This window comes from Eupeodes corollae, chromosome 1, assembly GCF_945859685.1.
Source record: "Eupeodes corollae chromosome 1, idEupCoro1.1, whole genome shotgun sequence".
Lineage (NCBI taxonomy): Eukaryota > Metazoa > Arthropoda > Insecta > Diptera > Syrphidae > Eupeodes > Eupeodes corollae.
The window spans coordinates 160208328-160230265 of NC_079147.1; the positions used below are offsets into that span (position 1 = coordinate 160208328).

At 36.1% G+C, this 21938-nt stretch overlaps 1 protein-coding gene across 1 annotated transcript; it reads right to left on the reverse strand.

Moving 5' to 3' along the window:
• Positions 1 to 522: 522 nt before the first annotated feature.
• LOC129940675 (uncharacterized) lies at positions 523 to 21365 on the reverse strand. The gene is made up of 6 exons (XM_056049083.1): positions 20803 to 21365; positions 14941 to 15247; positions 5668 to 5940; positions 5400 to 5607; positions 1102 to 1280; positions 523 to 1047 (listed from the first exon to the last, which is right to left on the reverse strand). The coding sequence occupies exons 1-6, from the start codon at positions 21038 to 21040 to the stop codon at positions 684 to 686; spliced, it is 1569 nt and encodes a 522-aa protein (XP_055905058.1). The 5' UTR covers positions 21041 to 21365; the 3' UTR covers positions 523 to 683.
• Between the last annotated feature and the right edge of the window lie 573 nt (positions 21366 to 21938).

Consider the following 21938-nt stretch of genomic DNA (forward strand, 5'->3'; position numbering starts at 1 on the left):
AAAACTGCGTGGTGTCTTTGCAATGGCCTAACTCTCTTGCCAGGTCTTCTTCGTACGATGTCTTTCTTTCTCTACACAACTTTCTAAACAGTTTTTAGGTGACTTCTTGCAATAGTTAATTCTAGTGTAAACACCCAATTTTTGATTTTCCAATAATTGGACGATTAAATATTGGAAGATGTCATCCAATTTTTAATTGTTTTTAAGCTAAAAACAAAAGATTACCTACACGATTTTTAAAGAAAATTTGAACACAACGAAAATCGAAATAAATACGAAATCACAGTTTGGCAAAATAACGACAAAGAAGAAGTTTGGGCGCATGAACAAATTTTACAACATAGTTTCATTATTTAATTTATAATATTTCGATAAATTCAACCAACTGTGTAAGCGGACAATTTTCACTTGATGGAAAATTGGCAGCTGTCACTTAATTGGATGCTATTGGAAGACTTTTGACAGTTTGGCTAGTATTGGAAGATCTTCCAATCGTGTATAGTTACCAAGAAATAAAAATATTCTTTCCACGGTTTTGAAATTAATTTGTAATTTTAAACATTTTATTCCTTATTATTATTTTTTAAGTGTAAAAACGAAAAAAGAAAATTACGTTTTTTAAAGTGTGTTTTTAAATATGAACCGCATTGTAACTTTTGAACTTTGCTAATTTAAAATAAATTCTACAAATAAGCTCTGTCTAAACTTGAGAGCTCATCACTTTCTTGCAAGTTTGTACTGTGATTCGAATTTCTTGAGTACGATATATTTGAAATATATTTTCTGGAATTTGTCTTGTTAAATTTCTTTTTTTGTTTCTGGGAGTTTGCACCGTGTTGACAGTTGTGTTTTAAATTATCCTTATGACATGAGTGTGAAAGCTTTCCAACATGTGGTCCCCAAAACGTTGAACCTTCAAGAAGCAAAGGAGCTGATTTGACTCGTTGTCTCATTATTTCCATATGCATTTCGTATTGACGTTTTTGGTGTTCTTGCTCGGCTTTTCGAGTGGCTAAACGAAGAGCTAATATCTCCTTATGTGATTCACTGAAAAAATGTTATTCTTATTTCAAGTTGATTTTTTTAAATAAAATTTTATACTTATGGCTTAAGGACTTCCATGCTGGAGTTTTTCTTACTTCCCAGTCTACCTGAGGTCTGTGGTCATTAAAGGTACAATTGTTTTTTAGTTCTTTTACTTTTTTCTTAGAGACTTGTAGCCTAAGAGTAGCTGCTAAATTAGGCCTTGCAACGGGGTGAATTGGAGAAACTGATGGTGTCTGAGAAAGAAATATATATTTAAATTAAATAAACGAAAATAAAACTCAAGCAGAAAATTATAAAAAAGGAATCAAGTTTCGCAAGTTATTTTTATGAAGAAGGGAACCCAAAAGTTTAAATGTTGAAACAAATCTGACGATAAGTCCTTCATTTTTATAAACAACCTGTCAATTGAATTTTAATAATTAGTTTCAGTGATTAAAGCTATAACTGGCCGCTAATAACCATCTTTAAAAAAAAAAGTTGATCTGGATATCGAGCCCTTCCCGCCAATTTATCGGAAGAGTCAAAATAAATTGTACCGTAAACTACAAATGAAAATCTTTCTGTTGGTTCTTGAAACAACTTGTTCCCATAGCCAATATTAGTATAGTTACGCTTAAGTTAAGACATGACAATAGATTTGATGACAGATTGATCCGCTCGAAAAATCCAAACTGCGATGGCCGGATCATGGACTCGATGTTGGATTGTTGGTCTCTATTGGATTATCTGATGACAGGCCGATAGTCCTGTCATCAGAAATGTTCAATGGAGACCCCAAGTGATGGGTTCATCTTAAGAATGAGTAATATCGAACCATTTAAAACATCTGGAATCATCATGACCGAATCCAGCGAAGAATTTAACTTAAACATTTCGAGTAGGCTTGAACGAAGAGGACTAAATGATGCACAAATATTTTGGAGATTAGATTTCGCGAAAACCCAGTTAAAGAAAGATGTACACTTAAACCGCATCAGACCAAACGCAAAAATATTTTTACATCAATTTAGAGATCAAGCCTACAATCCAGAATATACTTTGAAGGCGTTCATGCATGATAATACCTTACCAGTGACCTCATCAACGTTTTTACTTGGTAAAGACCGGATCTCAACCTCAGAGATTCACTGGTCTACTAATTTTGACATGTCTTCCAATGCAAAATACAAGTTTATGAGTATAAGTAATTTTTTAGATTAAGTTTTTGCAATACTTGCATTTTTCGGATTAAGTGATTTTTGCAGCTCGCATTATATTTACCTTTGTTATTTTCTTGCCAAACACTCAAAACAGCACCCTATAACATTGATTTTGTTTCTAGTACCACAATTTACAATTATTTTCAAATAATAAAGATTATAAAATTTAAATTTCAATAAAAATTGAATTTTATCGTCTTTAATTTGTTTTGGAACTACCTGTACTGCCAACCACTAGAAGAAGGACACAAATTTTGCAATGTACTTTCGGTTTTTATACCTGTTGGAAGTTTATACCCGGAAAAGGTTAAGACCTTTGTAAGGGTACATATTTCCCCATTACAATAAAAGTATAGGGTTAATTGGAAACGAGCGTTGGAATTCCCCAAGATCTATCAATTAACTACTACTAGCCCGTATAAAATGGTGCTTCACTTGGATGAGTTTAGTTCGAATATTTATGTGCCGGAGTTTACATTTGCCATCTTTTAAAAATGTGTGTATTTGATTTATTCCGTTCTTTGCATTTTCTTAGAACAAATTATTTGGCCAAAAAGCTGGACGTGATTTTATCCTCATTTCACTTGTTAATATTAATATTACACTAAGATTATGTGTTTTTAAGTGTTAAAAAGTATTATATTGAAAAATGTCGCGAAAATGTGTAAGTAATCCCGACAACTTTTCTTACATTTGCGGTTAAGTGGTATTTTGTTAGCAAAGGTGTTCCCTATCGTCGACAATAAAAGAAGGCTATTCCTACTATTTCTAACAAAGTATACAAGATCAAGACAAAAGCTGTGTTCCGCATTTCTGTTGCAATCCATGTTCGACGGGTTTGAGATATTGAATGAGTGGAAGGAAAAAATCATTTCGTTTCGCAATACCAATGCAAAGGCGAGAATCAACTAGCCATGCAATGGATTGTAATTTTTGCCTCACTACTCATGTGTTTGTAGGAGGCAAAGGATTTTCTAAAAAAAAGAAGAATATTATAGATATTCACGCGATTCCAAAAAGCCCTCATATTGACGAAGAAGAAAAAACACCTACACCTGCTTCACCAAAAATTTCTTCAATGTTGAGTACGAAATACCTAGTACATCATCACCGCCACACCGGATAAGACAAGCTGAATTGAATGATCTTGTTAGGGACTGCATACAGGAACGAGAGCTGCTCATGAGCCCTATGAGCAGAAGAGGCTAGAAGGAAAAAGAGAGGGTATGAGAAGCGTGTGGTCGAAGATGTTGAGAGGTTTAAAAGCAGGAATGAAGTTCGAAAGTTTTATGAACAGGTGAAACGAAATTCACAGGTACATAAACCTAGAACCGAAGGCTGCAAAGACGAAAGTGGAAACATCATAGTGGAATCTCAGTCAATCCTGAGGATATGAAAGAACCACTTCTGCAGACTGTATAATGGCGACGACGAACTTCCGCTGTCAGGCGGGATGATCCATTCAACATAGACGACGGAAGCCAACAATCTCGTCCTCCCGACTAAGAAGAAGTAAAGATTTCCATATCTAAGCTGAAGTCTAATAAAGCCGCTGGAGCGGATGGCTTGAATGTCGAGCTCTTTAAAGCAGCTGGAGATAAGTTGGTTAAGAACATAAGATATGGTCGGAAGAAAGCATGCCCCATGAATGGAACCTCAGTATTGTTTGCCCCCACCCTGAAAAAAGGAGACCCTCTAAACTGCAACAACTATAGAGGAATCAGTCTAGTTAACATCGCCTATAAGATCTTCTCTGCCGTAATATGAGAACGTCTAAAGCCCATCGTCAACAACCTAATAGGTCCTTCTCAGTGTGGGTTTGGACCAGGAAATTCCACAATCGATCAAATATTCACATTACGGCAGATCCTGGAAAAAACGCAAGAACATCAAATCGACACCCACCATCTTTTCATCGATTTCAAGGCCGCATATGACAGCATCTACAGGGACGGGCTGTATAGAGCCATGTCTAGTTTTGGCATCCGTACCAAACTCGTGCGTTTGTGCAGGATGAAGATGGACAATTCACGCTGCTTCATAAAGGTTGGAAACAACTTAACAGAACCTTTCCATGTCAAAAAAGGTTTTGACAAGGTGATGCGCTGTCATGCGATTTTCTTATCATCGTCCTTGAAAGAATAGTGCTCACACGTCAATACTAGAGGCACTGTTTTTCTTTCAAGTATGTCCAATTACTAGCATATGCTGATGACCTTGACATAATCGGAAGAACTCAGCGTTATGTCAATGGGGCTTTTGTGAGTATTGAGGTAGATGCGGCAAAAATGGGTTTAAAGGTTAATGAGGGCAAAACAAAGTACATGCTATCGTCAAGAAAGGACCTACAACACCGATTTCTTGGTCAAGACATCACCATCAACAGACGTAACTTTGAGGTAGTCAAGAACTTCTTCTACCTGGGCTCCGCTGTAAATGCAGAAAACAACACCAGCGCTGAGATCAAACGAAGAATAACTCTTGCTAACCGCTCTTTCTTTGGACTAAGCAAGCAATTGAGTGGCAAAGTTCTCTCTCGAAGGACCAAAGTGATGCTATATAAGACCCTTATCATCCCCGTCCTGCTATACGGTGCAGAAGCATGGACTATGACAAAATTGTATTAAAGCACCTTAGGTCGTTTCGAGAGAAAAGTTCTTCGTGTTATCTACGGTCGCATATGCATCGAAAACGGAACGACGAGCTGTACGGGCTGTACAGCGACTAGACTTAGCCAGAAGAGTACAAGTCCAACGGCTAAGATGGCTGGGTCACGTAGAGCGCATGGAAACCAATGCTCCGGCCCGGAAAGTCTTCGAATTCCCACCCACAGGACAGCGCAGTGGAGGAAGACCGCGGATCAGGTGGCGCGCACAAGTGGAAGATGACCTCAACTTGGAGCGCGAAACTGAAAACATCTTTCTGTTTTATTATCTGTATAACAAAATGTATTTCATGTCAATATCTCTACGGGTCCTTGAACTCACTCACACGCAGACATCTCTTTAGAAATCGTTTGTTTAGATTCTAGGGACCTTGAAACGTCGAGAAGTGTCAAAATTATCAAATAGACAAATCGGATCCATTATAAAAACTTCCTATGGAAATTTAATTAAAAAAAAACAACATTAATTCACCAAGAACAGTAAGTACCTTTTCCCTGATCGAGCACTCATTAATTCCCAAGAAAGAAAACGGAACTTTGACAGACTCTGATTGACGTTTGCCAGATTTCTTTTTTCCTGTTGCACTTCGACGATGAGTTCCTTTTGTGGATTCATTTTTATTGTCACTTAGGTTTTGAGGGCTTGGAGGCTGTACATTAATATTTGGCACATAATCTCTACTAGTTCCTGGAGACCTGGAAATACAGAAACAGCCTTCATTTTTTCTAAAGCAATTGTTGCAATAGATAACTTACCGGTTTAAAACATTATTCAATTCCGTTGATGGCCTTTCCTCCCAATATTTTGTATTAAGATCATTAAATGAAAATGACTTTCTTAATTGTTCTTTAATTCGTAGAGTGGTGGAGGAACTTGGTCTTATTGGTTTTTCTTCTTCAGATTCGGTTGTCGTTGCTTTAACATAATTTAATATTTGCTGCGGTTGATCATCCTCTCTTAAATGGTGCATTGAAAGGGATTTATAGAGTGAAGAAGATCGTTTGGTTGGGCTAGCTGATTTTTTGTCACTGAAGATTGCATATTGAATCAGTATTTTATGTTAATAAAACAACGTTTACAGGATGAATTCTTTTTGAGTATTTTTAAAATTCAGAAGCATTCCAGTTTCTAAAAATATAAATTCAGTCTTATAAAACTTTATAAGACTGAATTTATATTTTTAGAAACTGGAATGCGTAGTTATGTGGCAAATTTGACGCTGTGTTCTTTGTTTGTTTGGACTTTTATAATACAGAATAAATTAGGATAACATATTGATTGTTGCAACCTTGAGCTTTAATGTATCGTTTCTGTTTCAGAAACACTGCACGAACTTGTTTTTAAGCTTGATTATGTGTCCATCCCCAAAATGGTTTTTCGTGAATATTATTTAATTTTAATTCTTATATGTCTATTTTTTGATGTAAATAAGTGTATCAGAATATATTATTTGCACATGACCCCTGCAAAAAATAAATTTGGGGGGAGCGTTAACAGCCCCAAAAAAGTTTATCGCATGAATGCAGTCAAATAAAGGTTTTCAAATACTTTTTTTGCAAAAAACACTATTCCTTCAAAGAATAATGCGTAAGCCACCCCGATGCCGCTATCCTTGAGCAGCACTTGCATCCAGGAAACTAATCAAATTCAGTACTCGGTATAAGTATAAGTATGGTGTTGCAAAATCGTAACGTCAGTCGTCATCTCGTAGTGGCGCCCGCTGGATAGCCGAAAGGTGAACAAACGACTAACGTTGGATCCATCGGATCCAGAGCTGTGTCACCTGATACTTTGTCAGGAAGTAGTAGCATAAGACCAGATATCGCTCTGAAGAACCAGCTCTAACGATCTCAGTCATGCGCAGGCCTTATAAGCTGGCCATGAAAGGAAATTTTAAAGTGTGACTGATAATGTGGACAACCCTCCCCCCCCCTCCGCAAACTAAAAACGTACAACGAGTTTTAAGCTTTCAGGAAGTAAGCGAAAGAGTGATGACAATCCGCATTAAGGCCAAACTCCACCAACTGAGCCTTATCAGCGGTTATGCCCCCACGGAAGAGAAGAATGACAATACCAAAGAAGACTTCTACGAGCTCCTCCCCAAAACATATGATCAATGTCCGTCATCACAACTGGAAACGGACTCAGGCTTATCGACTTTCTAGCCAAGAAAAACATGGTGTTAATAGATTCCGACCACTTCCTGGTTGGTGCTAAACTGCGCGAATATCCATGGAAGCTCTTAGGAGAACAACAACCTTGAGGAGAAGATTCAACATTAGAAGACTGCAGCAGGAAGATACCGCCAATGCCTTTGCCGACCGAGTATCCCTAGAGCTTGCGAGAAACCACTGGCAGCTTAGCAAACAATCCATCAGGAATGCTGCTACGTTTCACACAGCCGCTACCAGGGAACCCCTGGTTTGACTCCGAATGTGGTCAGGCAAACAAAACCAAAACGAAAGCATACAGATTGTGGCACCAAATTAGGACACGATCTTCCCGCCACCTCTACGTCGACAAGAGAACGGATGAGAACCGCTCGCTCAAAAGAAAGAAAAAGGTTAAGGTTAATGCTAAAAATCCGGAGAGATTATTTCAACTAGCTGCTTAATGTTGATGAAGTCAACGATTCCACCAGCGAGCAGGCACGTCAAATCCATTTGGTTGACGATCTAGAGTTTTACCCACCCGACCAGAGTGAGATCAAACTAGCCATCACCAGACTTTAGTCGATCTTGTCCAGCGTATTAAGTCAACGCCTGAAGCCATTTACTGAGAACTAATTGGCCCTTACCAGTGCGGCTTCAGGCCTTCAGGCAGAGGCTGGCCTCATCAAGTTGAGGCCGACTCAGACCACCTTTTGTGGATTGATCACATATTCGATACAGCCAAAAATGCTGGAAGGTGCTTAGCATTTCTGCGATGGTGTACGAAATTTGTCACCCCTTCTGACTTGGCTGTAATTTACAAACCCTTCATTCGTCAAAAACTTGAACTAATTTCGCATATCTGAGCAGTCCCCTAAATCAAGTTTAAGTCTTTTTTATAGGATCCAAAAAAGAGCTTTGAAATTAATAGGCAATGTTGCATGCCTTTCGTTGTTCACTGGAAATTTACATTCTGTGTTCTATCAAATTACCCATTTGCATTTCCCCCTCAAACAATTCAGCCGTAATACTTGCACTTCTAGAAATAATCATTAGTTTATCATTTCAGACGTACCGTTTAGTATTTTTTTTTTATAATTAGCGAACACTAAAAGGGTTTTGCATACCTTTAATATGCCAAAGACACAGTGTGAGCATTAGGAAAAGAGGGAAGGGTTGGATAGGAGGTGTCGATGTACATTGATTTTAAATTTCTGAACATTGAACAATGACAGGAAAAGATAGACCGTGGCAAGGCGTTCCACATTCGCGTAGTACGGCTAAAAAAAGAATATCTGTACTTCATAGTACGGCCAAGGTTGGGCTCAAGGGTTAACTGATGGGTATTCCTAAAAGCGCGGGTATTACGGTTAAATTGTTTAAGGGGAGGAATGCAATTGGCTATTTCATTAGAGCTAAGTCCGTTAAAATAACGGTAAAAAAGCGTGAGACAAGAAACCTTGCCCAGATGTTCGAGTGACGTAAACGAGTTGATGATGTTAATGTCACCAATAATTTTGAAAGCTCTTTTTTAAATACTGTCCAAGAGGCTTGAGTAAGTTACTGGAGCTTCATCCGAGAGATAAGAGTTATATTCAAGTTTCGGACGTATATAGGCTTTGAAGATTGTAGCCAGATCAGACGGAGAGAAAAATTTCTTGCAACGTCTCGAAAAACTTAGACCTTTCGTAGCATTTTTAGCAACATCGCGTATGTGATCGCTCCACAAAAGATGGTTGCTGATGCACGTTCCGCTGATGTCGAGATTTTCCGTTTCGTTGATGCAAAATAGTGGCAAAGAGGGTTTATCGCGCTTTGACGATGCAAGACAGCATTGCGTTTTCGAAGCATTAAATTCCACACTATTTTTTATTCCCCAATGTACAATGCTGTGTAGGTATGCATTTTATGAGCTAATCCTGTTTTTCCGTAGCAGTTTCGTCAGCGAACCAATGTATTGGATTAGAAGTGACAAACAGAAGATCATTTATAAAAATGTGGAAGAGGGTCGGAGACATAACGGAGCCCTGAGGCACACCAGCATTTATTTTATAAGTTTCAGACTTGTATCCTTCTAAAACAACTTATATTGAACGGTTCGAAAGAAAATTTCTAATCCAACAAAGAAAAGATTCGTCGATACCGAAAGCACGCATTTTCAATAAGAGAGCAAGATGCCAGACTTCATCAAATGCCTTTGAAATTTCAAGTGCAATAATCTGACTTTCTTCAAAACGATGTAAAGATTTGTTTCACTGTTCTGTGAGAATACCAGTGGACCTACGAAAGCCATATTGCCTGTCATTAAGAAGCTTCCGTTCCTCAAGATATTTTTTAAGCTGATAATTAATCAGCGTTTCCATGACCTTAGAAATAAGGGAAGTTAGTGCTATCGGTCGGTTATTTGTGTCGCCTTTTTTTGGGATTGGCTGAACAAATGCAGGTTTCCAACTACTCGGTACGAGCCCAGAAGAATAGGATAGATGGAATAGCTAGCTTACGCATTTAACGTCTGATATACGAGTAGGTGCATTAACAAGCTGAGTAAGATACACTGTATCAAAAAATTGTACATACAGCAGTATATATTAGATATGTAACATGATTTTTTGGCTAAATGTAAGTTATACAATTTATTTCCACTCAAATCATGTTCTTATGAATGAGTATATTTTTTTTGTGTAAAGACAACAAAAATTCAATGTCACGTTATTTGAAAAAAAAAACTCAAAATGTGCTTGCACTCAAAATTTACTCAATTAATTGCACATACACTTATTTTCAAGTCGCATTGTTTAGAAGTAACAGTAAATATTCTCCGTTTTAATTGCTTTTATGAAGTGTTGGAGTTTTTCTGATGTTTAAAGTCTCAAATAAAGTGTAAAAGTGAGGTCGTTTGGATGATTATTTAAAATTAAAAAAAAAAATGGAAAAAAATCATAAAAAAGTTCCTGTGGATATTAAAAAATTAATTATAAAATTAAAAGAAGATGGAAAAAGCTATGCAGAAATAGCAAAAATTGTTGAAAGGCCTCGACCCACAGTTTAATCTGTGGTAAGTAATTACAAAAAAAATAATTCGTATGAGATTGCTGCTGGAAGAGGCAGGAAAAAAATTCTGTCAACAAGAACCGAACGGATTATTGAGAGGATAGTCAAGGCGGATCCAAAAATGTCGGCACCACAAATCGCTACACGTCTCGAGGAATCAGGACACCCAAAAGTAAATCCCCAAACCATAAGGAACTTGATGCATATTAAAGGATACAGAGGTTGTGTTTCTCGTAAAAAGCCGTTTATTTCAAAGAAGAATGCACTGAAGCGCTTAGAGTATGCCAAAGAATACATCAACCGACCTAATGTGTTTTGGGAGGAGGTACTCTTCGTGGATGAAAGTAAGTACAATATTTTTGGTTCTGACGGGCGACGTTTTGTTTGGCGTAAACCTAACACCTCAATGAAGAAAGCTAATTTAACACAGACTGTAAAACATGGAGGTGGAAATGTTATGGTTTGGGGCGTTATGGCGGCGAATGGGGTTGGTAATCTAGTTTTTGTTGAAAATACTATGGATAAGTTCCAATACTTATCAATTTTAAAAAATAATTTAAAAGACAGCGCAGAAAAGTTGGGTCTAGGTAACAGATTTATGCTCGTCCAAGATAACGACCCCAAACATAACTCCCAGCTAGTAAGAACTTGGCTGCTTTACAATTGTAAAGCAACTCTACCACATCCTCCCCAATCCCCTGATCTCAATCCAATTGAGCATCTGTGGGATTTATTGGAAAAGAAAGTCCGAAAACACCACATAACCAACCGAGAGGAGCTAAAACAAGTGCTTCAGAATGAGTGGCATAAAATATCTGCTGGAGAAACCAAAACGTTGGTAACATCTATGAAAAATCGTTTACGAGAGGTTATCCAAGCAAAAGGATATCATACGAGATATTAATATTTAGTTTTAATTGTACAAATTTAATTTTTGTATAATGTATGTACAATTTTTTGAGTTAAATTTATGGATTGGAATTTTGTTTTGTTCGTTTTTTTTTAAATAAAATCAATAAATAACTGTTTAAGTTTTTTTTTGTGCACATATAAAGATGAACAATATATCTAATGTTTTCGTTTTCTTAATTTATTGCTACTTAATAATATATGGATTATTATTAACAAAATAACGTGCTGTATGTGCAATTTTTTGATGCAGTGTAGTTAAACTCAGCAAAAATCTCAGCGTTGTCTGGCCGGAAGCCACGAAGAATTGTGAACATTGAAATCGCCCGTAATAACGATTTCAGTGTGAGCATACAGGAACACAATTCTTTGTATGGAGTCAGACAGAGCATCAAGTTCCTGAGAAGTTGAAATTCTGTCCAGGTTTGGGCTCTGATAAAGAAAACAATAGTGAATGATGTGCTTATTCACGGAAAGTTTTACCCACATGAAATTAAAGTATAGAGATTTTTTTCTTAACCGCACTTGAGAATACCGACTTACCCGACTCTGTTTTTCCCTATCATTTTGATATTCAAAACTTGAAGATCAATGTGCATCGGTATCTCCTTTTTAATCGTTCCCTTTTTTTCTAAAGCTTGCACCCATTAGCTGACATTGTACTCAATTGAGTACAGTATTTTTGAAAATTTCAGTTTAATTTTCCTCAAATAGCAGGCTTTGATTTAAACTTCTCTCAATGTAAAAGCAAGCATGGACATGTCTTTTGACATTATGAATAATTTCTTTGAGGTTGAAAGCTATTTTAAAGTTATTTGGTCAACTTTGGGCCTTGTGTTTTTTGTTTCAAGCTGCTGTCATTGTCAAAATTTAAAGTTTTGGCAGTTTTCTGAATTACCAGTTCTGTTAAATATTTTTTTTACAAAAGATCAACAGTGTAAATAATTCACATTACGAAAATTGTTTTTTTTTGCTCCTGGTAAGTGGTCTACAAAAGTGGTATACTCAATGAGTACACTTGCCAAAACCGTGCAATTTTTTTTCTCACGGAATTTGCAGATAAATGGATTTTTCATCAATAAGCTGCAAAAGCTTTTATGGTAGGCGCTACACAAATCTCTCCATGGCTGTTGATGATATTCCAGATGATGGTAATGAAGTAGATGTAGTGGTTATTAAACCGGATGTTGATATACAAACGGACGAGGAAGATTTATGTGAGGATGACTTGCTTGATTCCCATATTCCTGTTGACATACATATCAGGAGCAGTAGAGGTTGAAGTCACCGATGTATTTGCCAGTGAAGACGATATCCCACTTGCTTGGCTAAGGGATGAAAGCTCAGCGAGAGGTAATGAACTTCATTGTTGAGCAGAGCCAAATATATGCACTGGACCAAAACTGTCACACGTTCATGTTTACAAAAGAAGATCTGAGAAAATTTGTTGGCATAATGCTTTTCTCAGGATATCATTCATTGCCTCAAGAAAATATGTATTGGTGCCTAGACGAAGACACAAGAATTTATTTGGTTGCTAACGCCATGCCCAGCAATCGCTTCAAGGAAATCAAGAGTTTTATACATTTGGCCAACAATGCATGCCTTGAGCCTTGCATAAGAGCGATAAAATGGGGAAGGTTTGACCATTGATAAAAATCATTTGCAATACATAACTATCAAAAATTGGGTTTTTATCATGACAAACTATCGATTGATGAGGCTATGATCAAATACTATGGTCACCATTCCCCAAAGCAGTTTATCCGTGGAAAGTCTGTCCTTTTTGGCTATAAGCAGTGGATGTTGTGCAGTAGCTATGGATATTGCTATAACTTTGACAATAAGTGTTTACCACTTGGATCTCGAGTGGTGCTTGATTTACTGGAAGTAGTAAAAAGGCCAAGTGACCATATCGTTTTTTTTTGACAATTATTTTACCAGCCATGACCTTATGGCTACGTTACGCAAAAAGGCTTTCGCGCAACCGGTACGGTTCGTGGCAATAGAACAAAAAATGTCCATTGAAATCCTTGAAGACGGTAATGAAGGCAAATCGTGGTTACTTTCATCACAAGTTCGACAAAAAAAAAATAACATTTTGTTCGCGCGGTGGAAGGATAATGCTGTTGTTACAGTTGCAACAAACTACGACACCCTGGAACTTCTTTGGAAGAGTCAAACGATGGTCAGCAGCAGTAAAAGAGAGGGTAATCATTCCACAGCCAAAACCATTAGTGGCATACAACAAGGGTATGGGTGGGGTCGATCTTCATGACTAATTTGTGAACAATTACAGAATCAAAATAAAGGGTAAGAAATGGTGGTGGCCATTGTTCATACATATCAACAAGATCAACTCAATAGTGGTAAATACTTGGCGACTCCATTGTTTGCAAACCAAATAAATCCACAAGCTACTTTCATTTTTCAGAACCATAACTAGGACTTATTAACATTCCGGGCCATTAACAAAACCACCAAATAAGCCATATTTGCCAAAAAATTTGATTCACAGTGTAGGAGGACATTTCCCCAAAAAAAATCAAAATCAACTACGATGCCGGATATGGCACAGCATACTTCGATGGATATGTGAGAGGTGCCAAACTACTCTTTGTATCAAAAAAGAGTGTTTCAAAATATTTCATAACTAGGCAAGGAATGTACCCATATCTGGCCAGTGTACTCGTTTGAGTACACCCCTCTTAAGACCAAACTAAACAAAATATTTTTTTAAGTGTATTTTTTGTCAAATAAAGAACTCACTAAGCAGGATTTTAAAGGTTTTTCGTTTGTCATTATTTGTAAGGTGCTTGGCCTTTAATGGGTTAAACTTTAAACATGTTAAGGGTATTAATAACCCCTTGAGTGCCCGTTAGTTAAATACAAAAAAAAGAATACATATCAAAAGTTGCAAAAAAGCGGAGATAGATTTCGACAAAATTGTCACTTTTTGTATGCGTGGCGTTGGAAGTTTTACATAGTATATAAAAACTGTAAAAGCTAATGTCGCCGTAGCCAATATGTGAAGCCACCTAAAAACGCTCGATGAAAGTAGTATAATTTTTTGTATACAAAGTTCCTAATCCTAATTATTATATTTAGTGTTTCTATTGCCCGTAAAACACTATTCACATGAGCACGATCAATGAATGAACGAATATTCGTCGATTTTGACATTTCTTTCACACGAGAGTTTTTAATTCGTCGCGAATGAAGTTTGACTTTGACAATTGTTTTTTTTTTTGTGTTTATCATTATCGTGTTTTGTTTTGAAAACAAACGATTGAGAAAATGCGGTCGACGCTATATTTGTTTAAAAAAAGTTATTGGTGTCCTTGTTAATAAACAAAACAAGAAAAAGATTTTATGTGCATCCATTTAATGCAAACCAACAAATTGAAGGAGAATATTATGTTTCCTTAATAAGACAGCCAAACAGCATTCACCACCGAAACCAAAACAAGAATGATTTTTTTAGGTTAAATACGCGGAATTATTTTATTCGTTGCGAGTGTGGATAATGTGAAACGTGAATAGAGTTTGACAGTTCGTATAAACTTCAATTTTTTCGCGACGAATAAATTTGTTTTCTTAAATTTATTAATATATGATATTGAAAAGTAAAAGTATTCATCATAAATCAAATAGAAACTATATTGCTATCGTTTTGTTGAAAATTTGTGTGGAAATATGTCTTCAAATGTATGTATATAAACTCACATTTTGTAATTCATTCGTTGATCGCGCTCATGTGAATACTGCTTAAGAACGTTTGCAAGATCGTTAACACTTCTATTTATGTATAGATTTATTTAATGATTTAGTTATATTCCTCTTTTTTTTTAATTAACAGTGCTTTAAGAATTCATCCTATATTCGCTGAATCATATTTTTATTTATAATTTCACCAACTCATAAATTTTCATTTTCTCGCAAAAGTCCTTATATGAAGTTTTGGACGGGATATAAGCAGATGAATTTCTTTCTTCTCTTTTTGCAGAACCTTTCTTTGAAGGTGTTTTCTTCGTGACGCTGTTTGAGGAAGCAGCAGCTTTTGGTTTGATACGTTTGGTGATTTCAGAACCCAAGGGGGTACTGTTTTCATTAAGCAAACAAACAGGAAAACTTGGCTTAGATTTTAAATGACTATAAGTCATTTTTAGTCTTTCTAATGTCGAATAGAACTCGTTTTCTGGTAAATGGTTTATTTCACAATAATCTATAAATTGGCAGGTAATATAAATATTAGCATTAGCAATTTTTGGTAGATATACAGCAAAGTGGTACCACACCATGTACAAAATTCGGAACAGAAGAGATACCCTAGGGGCCGTAAGCTATTATCGGTTTTCATCATTCAAAATTTTCAAGATTCAGGTTTTTAGGTCATTTAACGCTATCATTGGAAAGGTTTAGACGATTAAGGAACTTTAAAGTAAGACAGGTTTTAAGCATCTGATTGGCGAGCTGCCAAAACATTGGGCAGTTTCAGACAACATAAGGGACTTGAACGTTAGGCAAGTTTCTAGTATCTGATGAGCGAGCTGTTAAAAAATTGCTTTCCAATGAATGCAACTTCATTTAAATGTTGACTGGAAAGTTATTCAAGAAAAGTCTTCCCAACTATTGAGCCAAGTCTACTTTTATTAAAATGGCAGTTTGTCATGTTTTTTCATTCAACTGAAAGCTGAACTTTATTACTTTATGATTTATTTATTTTCTGGACAACTTCATTTAAGGCTTTCTTACAATACAAAATACAAAACTTGATGGACTTGCAGCTTGCCTGAGGAGTATTTTTTAGGGGCCGGTTATAGCTATCAGTAAAATTTGGAACAAAAGGAATCTGAAATGTTTTACTAATGAACGTTCATGGCAATCAGTAAATTTCCGTCATTAAATGTTCTTTTCTTTCAATCAAAACATTGAGATAAGACAATTTTGTTTACTGTTCCTTTCATCAGTAAAATTTTAAGTGATGTTATAGATGGTTTTATTTATTTTATAAATCCATTTTAATTCTTTTAATGATGAAATTTCCGATACCTTAAGGGCCAGTTATAGCTAACATTGAAATTGATCTGGGAAAATGTTTGACTATGATTCCCTTCGATTATTAATAAAAATTATATACTGATCGATCGGAAATCACCCAATGATTTTTTTTTTGAGGAAAAAAAGTGTAAATGTACATTTATTTTTCTCTAAAAATTTATTTTTCTATTTTCCGGACGGAAATTCATTTTCCTGAACAGCTAATACTTTTATGTTTAAAAGTGGAACGAATCGTTCTACTGATTTGTGTTCCAATTTCACACAATTCCAATGACAGATTTCTGTCAGTAAACATTTGTCGGTGGTTTTCAATCAGGGAATTTTTTTCAATGACAGACATTTTAAATGACAGCTATAAACGACCTGTCAAGAAAATTCCAATGTTTGTTTTCAATGATGAAAACCAATGATAGCTATAACTGGTGCCTTAACCTAAAAATATGCTATTTCAAGCAAATAAGCTGAAAATTCGAAAGAAGCAATCAATAGTAAATGTGCTTCCTTAGTGGCTTACGAAACATGGAAGTAAGCTGATTTAAAACTCCTCACAAGAAGATACTGAGTACCAAATGGGTTTTCAAAACGAAGTCAGATTTTGAAGGGAAAGGCATTCGGTACATAGCTCGACTTGTGTCAAAAGGTTGTAATCAACGGTACGGAATAGATTATGAAGAAACATTTAGTCCTGTTGTAAGATATGAAGCCATCCCATTCTCTATGGCTTTAGCGGTGGAAGGTCGTTTATAACAATCGTTATCAAATTTCGTTCGTTGAAAAAATGTCCACCGAAAAATGTGAATTGACAGAAAATGTCATTGGAATTGTGTAAAATTGGAACACAAATCAGGGGAACGATGCGTTTCACTTCAGAACATAAAAGTGTCAAATTTGTATTGATCGTTATTAACGACCTTTCTATAAATTCCAATGATTGATTTCAATCATTAAAACCAATGATAGCTTTTACTGGCCCTTAAGATTTTATAATTTGGATTTTTATACTGAAGGCGTTTCATTTTCTTTGTGTTCACACTTGATTTGGTTTAAATGATCAACTCTAACCTCAAATAAAGTAGGAATATTGTTTCAGGGACTAACATTTTTAATGATAGCTCCTACCGACCTGGCAAGCAAATTTCAATGATTGGTTACAATGATGAAACCGAATAGCCTGAAGAGAAAGAATTCCTCGAAGTTTTTCAATTGGATTGCACTCCGGTGACACTATCAAATTGGTGTTATGAGTTTTAAACTTCTTTAAACCTAGAAAGAACAGTGGATAGGGACCGGTTATATGTATCAATACAAGTTGAAACATCAGAAATCAGTAAATTTACGTCATTATAGTAGAGGTATCAAAAAAACAGGAGCTTGGAACCTCCTTTTTGCGGAATAGTAAAAAATAAGAACATTAATATTATTAGAACATAATATTATAAAGATTTTAATAATTCTTTTTTCATTAGAAAGGTATATTATCACTGAGTAGGTTAGGTTAGGTTGAGGGGCTGACAGTTGATGTCTTTACCGTCACACTATGTGTTCAGTTAGTAAAGCCATTTAGAGGCTTTGACGATGTTCAGAATGTTAGTACCTGGCGTACTAGAGAGTTCTTTTAAATCCCCGAAGAAATAGCTGCCAAGTAGTTTCTTTCTTTGATGGGAGAGTGCGGGACAGTGCCACAGAAAGTGCGGAGTGCCTTCATGCACCTCCTCGTCACCGCATCCTCTGCATAGATCATCTGAACTGATTCTCATATTTTTCATATGATAACCTAACAGATTATGTCCGGTGATTATGCTTACAAGAGATCGAAGTGATGCCTTGTGTAGCTGCATAATTCTTTCCGTTCTTTGTTTGTTAAAAGAGGGCCATATCTTTCTTGTAGTGCTGCAGGTGTCAAGAAGGTTCCACCTTTCATCGGCCTTGATAGTCATTCTTTTTGAGATTTCCTGTTTTTAGGTAGGGATGCTAACTAACTGAGCTTGGCTTACGTCAAGCATTGACCCTAATCCTGCTAATTCATCGGCTATCTCGTTGCCTAGTATATCGCTGTGGCCTAGGACCAGCAGAGTCTAATGTTGTGCTGTGCCCAAAGAACCTTAAGCTCTTCGCGGCAGCATGCAACAAACTTTTATTTTACCTCAGTTGCAGTCTTCGCTTATATTGCTGCTGGCTATCAATGTAAAAGGTGATATCAGCTCGTGGTATTGCCATCATTGATACCTTTTTAGCAGCTGTTGTCACTGCTAGGACCTTCACTTGGAAGACGCTACTGTAGTTTGGAAGCCTAAGAGAGGCGTATGAGTAACATAGGCTATATTTAATATTAGATTACTATAGAAATCTTTAGAAATTCCTATTTAAACCAACCAAAGGTTGTAAAAAATTAGCCATCAAATGTCTCAGCAAGAATGTAGCCCAAAAAAGAGTTTCCGATTATGATGTATGTAAAGAAGGTTTGATACAAATCGAAAACATACTTTTAGAATTAAATGACAAAAGTTAAGGTGACTTTGAATTACCTTCTCCGAATCGCTTACAAAATGAAGTTGATTTTAACGAGTTGTCAGAATTTGTCAATTCAAATGTGTCCAAGTACATAAGTGACAGATCAAAAAATAGCGTACGATGCTATAATTGAAATTGTGGGAAATAACAGTGGCCAACTATTTTTTCTGAACGCGCCCGGTCCCACGGGTAAAACATTTCTTGCCAATTTTCGCACGAATATAAGAGAGCACGTTTATGCAATAACCGCGTTGGTAATTTCTCAGAAAATATACTTAAATTAGAACACAGAAAATTTACTACTCCAATTGTAAACAGCTCCCAAGTAGTGCTCAATATTGAATTGGCTCAAACTGTTCACTGTCTAGAAATTCTTATAGACACAATCTATCCCGACCTCAACAATCTTACAGTAAGAGATTTCCATTGGCTATGTTCGAGAGCGATATTGTCATCCAGAAACGACTCAGTAAATGAGATACACAAAATTACTTTTGAAAGGTGATTTTAAATGTTACAAATCTGTCAGGGAATTTTTAAATTCGCTCAATACTACTAACTTTCCACCTCAAGGTCAGGAACTAAAACTAAAAATAGGTACGCCTGTTATTCTTTTAAGACATTTAAGCCCTCCCAATATGTGTAATGGTAAGAAGTAAGGCATAATGTGATTGTAGCAACTATCATTACGGGTCCCGCTGCCGGTCAGCTATCACATATTCCACGGATCCCTATGATACCAACTATGATTTGCTTATATCTTTTAAAAGGTTACAGTTCCCTTTAAAAATATCCTTTGCCCTAACAATAAATAAATCCCAGGGACAAACTTTTTCCATAGTTGGTATCGACTTAAGGAAAGAGTGCTTTTCCCTCGGCCAATTGTATGTGGCACTTTCTCGAGTAGGATCTCCTGAAAATTAATACGTTTTGTTGCCACCTAAAAATACCACAGCCAACGTAGTGTACAGGGAGACTTTAAGCTAAGCATACAATTTTTTTTCTTATAATGGTCGTTTTAATTAGCATGCTTATAACTTAAACATCTGTACCTACCTATTTTTGTCTACCCATGCGAAGCCGGGTCGGGCCGCTAGTCATTAATAAAACGAAATGGAAAAAGTTAATTTCATCATTTATTTTTTTAAATGTATTTACCATCTACGGTCCCTTATGCATCGAAGGGTAGTGGAGGAGAAGATGGAACGACGAACTGTACGGGCTGTACAGTGACGTGGACTTAGCCAGAAGGGTAAAAGTCCAACGACTAAGATGGTTGGGTCACGTAGAGCGCATGGAAACCAATGCTCCGGCCCGGAAAGCCTTCGAATCCACACCTATAGGACAGCGCAGTAGAGGAAAACCGTGGATCAAGTGGCGCGCACAAGTGGAAAGTGACCTCACCAACTTGGAGTGCGAAACCGGAGACATCAAGCTAGATGGAGAAGTTTGTTGGGTGAGGCCCTAGTTCACACAGGACTGTAGCTCCACCTTAAGTAAGTAAGTAAGTAAGTATTTATGAAATGAATTTAGATTCAAATACAGTGCTTGTTTTTGAAAATAAGGCTCTTAAATTTTCGAAACTGTAAAACAAAAAAAGTTACTGATGGATTTTAAAATAGGTAAATAAACAAATTAGGTGGCGCAACAGTCCGTTAAGAATTAGAGCCTAGTGACCCAAAACTCCCAACCATTCCAGTGTGCTCGTAATGCTGTCAGGGATCGAGGGGACCTACAGTGAGAAACCACTTTCCATAACAAGAATTACTCTTGAAGGAGTTGTCAATTCCTCGCAAGAGGCTGTACTCGTGAAAAACCTTTACAGGCAGGGATTCAACCCAAGACCTCTGGCATGACAGTCCAACGCACTAACTAACTGATGGATTTTACTAATAGCTATAACCGGACCCTAAATTAGACAATTCCATGCTTACAAAAAATTCTTGCAAGCAATATGCTTTAAATAATTTGTATTTTTTGAAAAAAGGGGTTACAAGATTTCATCCTAATTTTTCTAAACACATTTCCTTAAAATAAAAATAAAATAATACAAAATTTGTCAATACTATCTTTTTGCTCAATTCACTTTAATTATGCTATTAAATAAAAAAGAAAGGATATCTCTTCCGTTTTCATGTGCAGTGGGTGTGGTAATACTTATACAAAACAATGTCTTTTTTAAATAAGTTTATCGATTAAAGCTTTTACCTGGTATACTATCATAGAAGGTCGCTAACGAACGCATTCCATTAGAAGCATAAATAGCATCTGAATCCAAGTCAAAATCTGTTGTTTTATTTGATGTCAGAAATGTGCTTGGAGTTGTTGAATTTCGACTGAGAAAAACTTTTGGACGATTGTAAATCGGAGCTGGACAGTTGTTGCACGGATCAATGGGAACCTTAATGCAGGAATTTAAAAAATTCGTCCCCATATGTGAGGACATTTTCACTACAAAAATAACTATACGCACTTTCGTAACTCAAGTTTTTAATAATACACCAAAGGGTTGGTTACTTGGTAAACATCGATTGTGATAGGATAATTGTAACCAAGTAACGAATGTTTTGATAATGTAAATGGCTTTGTCCTATCCTAACGATTTTTTCAGGACCTTCAAAAAAATAGCAACACGGGATTCGAATAATTTATACTTCACGAAAATAAACAAAATGCAATACATTTGATTTCAAGTTCCATTGGAGATAGTAAATTGATTTCTTTCTGTAAAAAATTTACGACTTTATTTCGTCGTTACATAAAATATTTGTTGTACCAAAACTCATGATTTGTAATTTTGGAAACTTAGTTATAAAAACTTTACTTGATTAGTCAGCAAAAACAATTGCACGACCTAATGTCACTATAGCCAAGGGTGTATGCAGGGGGTGGCAAAGGAAAGAGGCAGCTGCCCCCTACAAATTTTTGATTTTTATAAAAAAAACCGTCAATTTGATTTTTCTCAAAATTTTATCAGATGTCAAAAATATTATTATTCGTTGCATAAAATTGTTTTGGAGATGAAATCATATTTTAGTCGTAAAATATTTGAGGCAACAAATTTTTTTTCAGTTCTTTTTTGATTTATAAAAAAACGTTAATTGGACTTTTTTTTCCAAAAATATTCTTCTTTGGTATCACGTTACAATATATGATATAAAATTTAATTCAAGTCTCTAGCGTCATTGGTTCATGAGATATTTAGGGTTAACCAAAATGTTCACTGCTTCGGTAAAAAAATCACCTACGCAATTTTCTTGAGAGCCCTTTCTGCTTATTATCTGTATAACAAAATTTATTTGAAATCGATATCTCTTCTGGTTCTTGAGCTATAGGCGACGAAA

Excerpts from the sequence above, each read along its gene's own strand:
- LOC129940675 (XM_056049083.1), bottom strand. The coding sequence starts at position 21,040 with ATGTCCTCACATATGGGGACGAATTTTTTAAATTCCTGCATTAAGGTT. Across the intron at positions 5,608-5,667 it reads TTGAATAATGTTTTAAACCG|GTCTCCAGGAACTAGTAGAG; the intron begins GTAAGTTATCTA and ends CTGTATTTCCAG. Across the intron at positions 1,281-5,399 it reads AGTGCTCGATCAGGGAAAAG|ACACCATCAGTTTCTCCAAT; the intron begins GTACTTACTGTT and ends TTTCTTTCTCAG.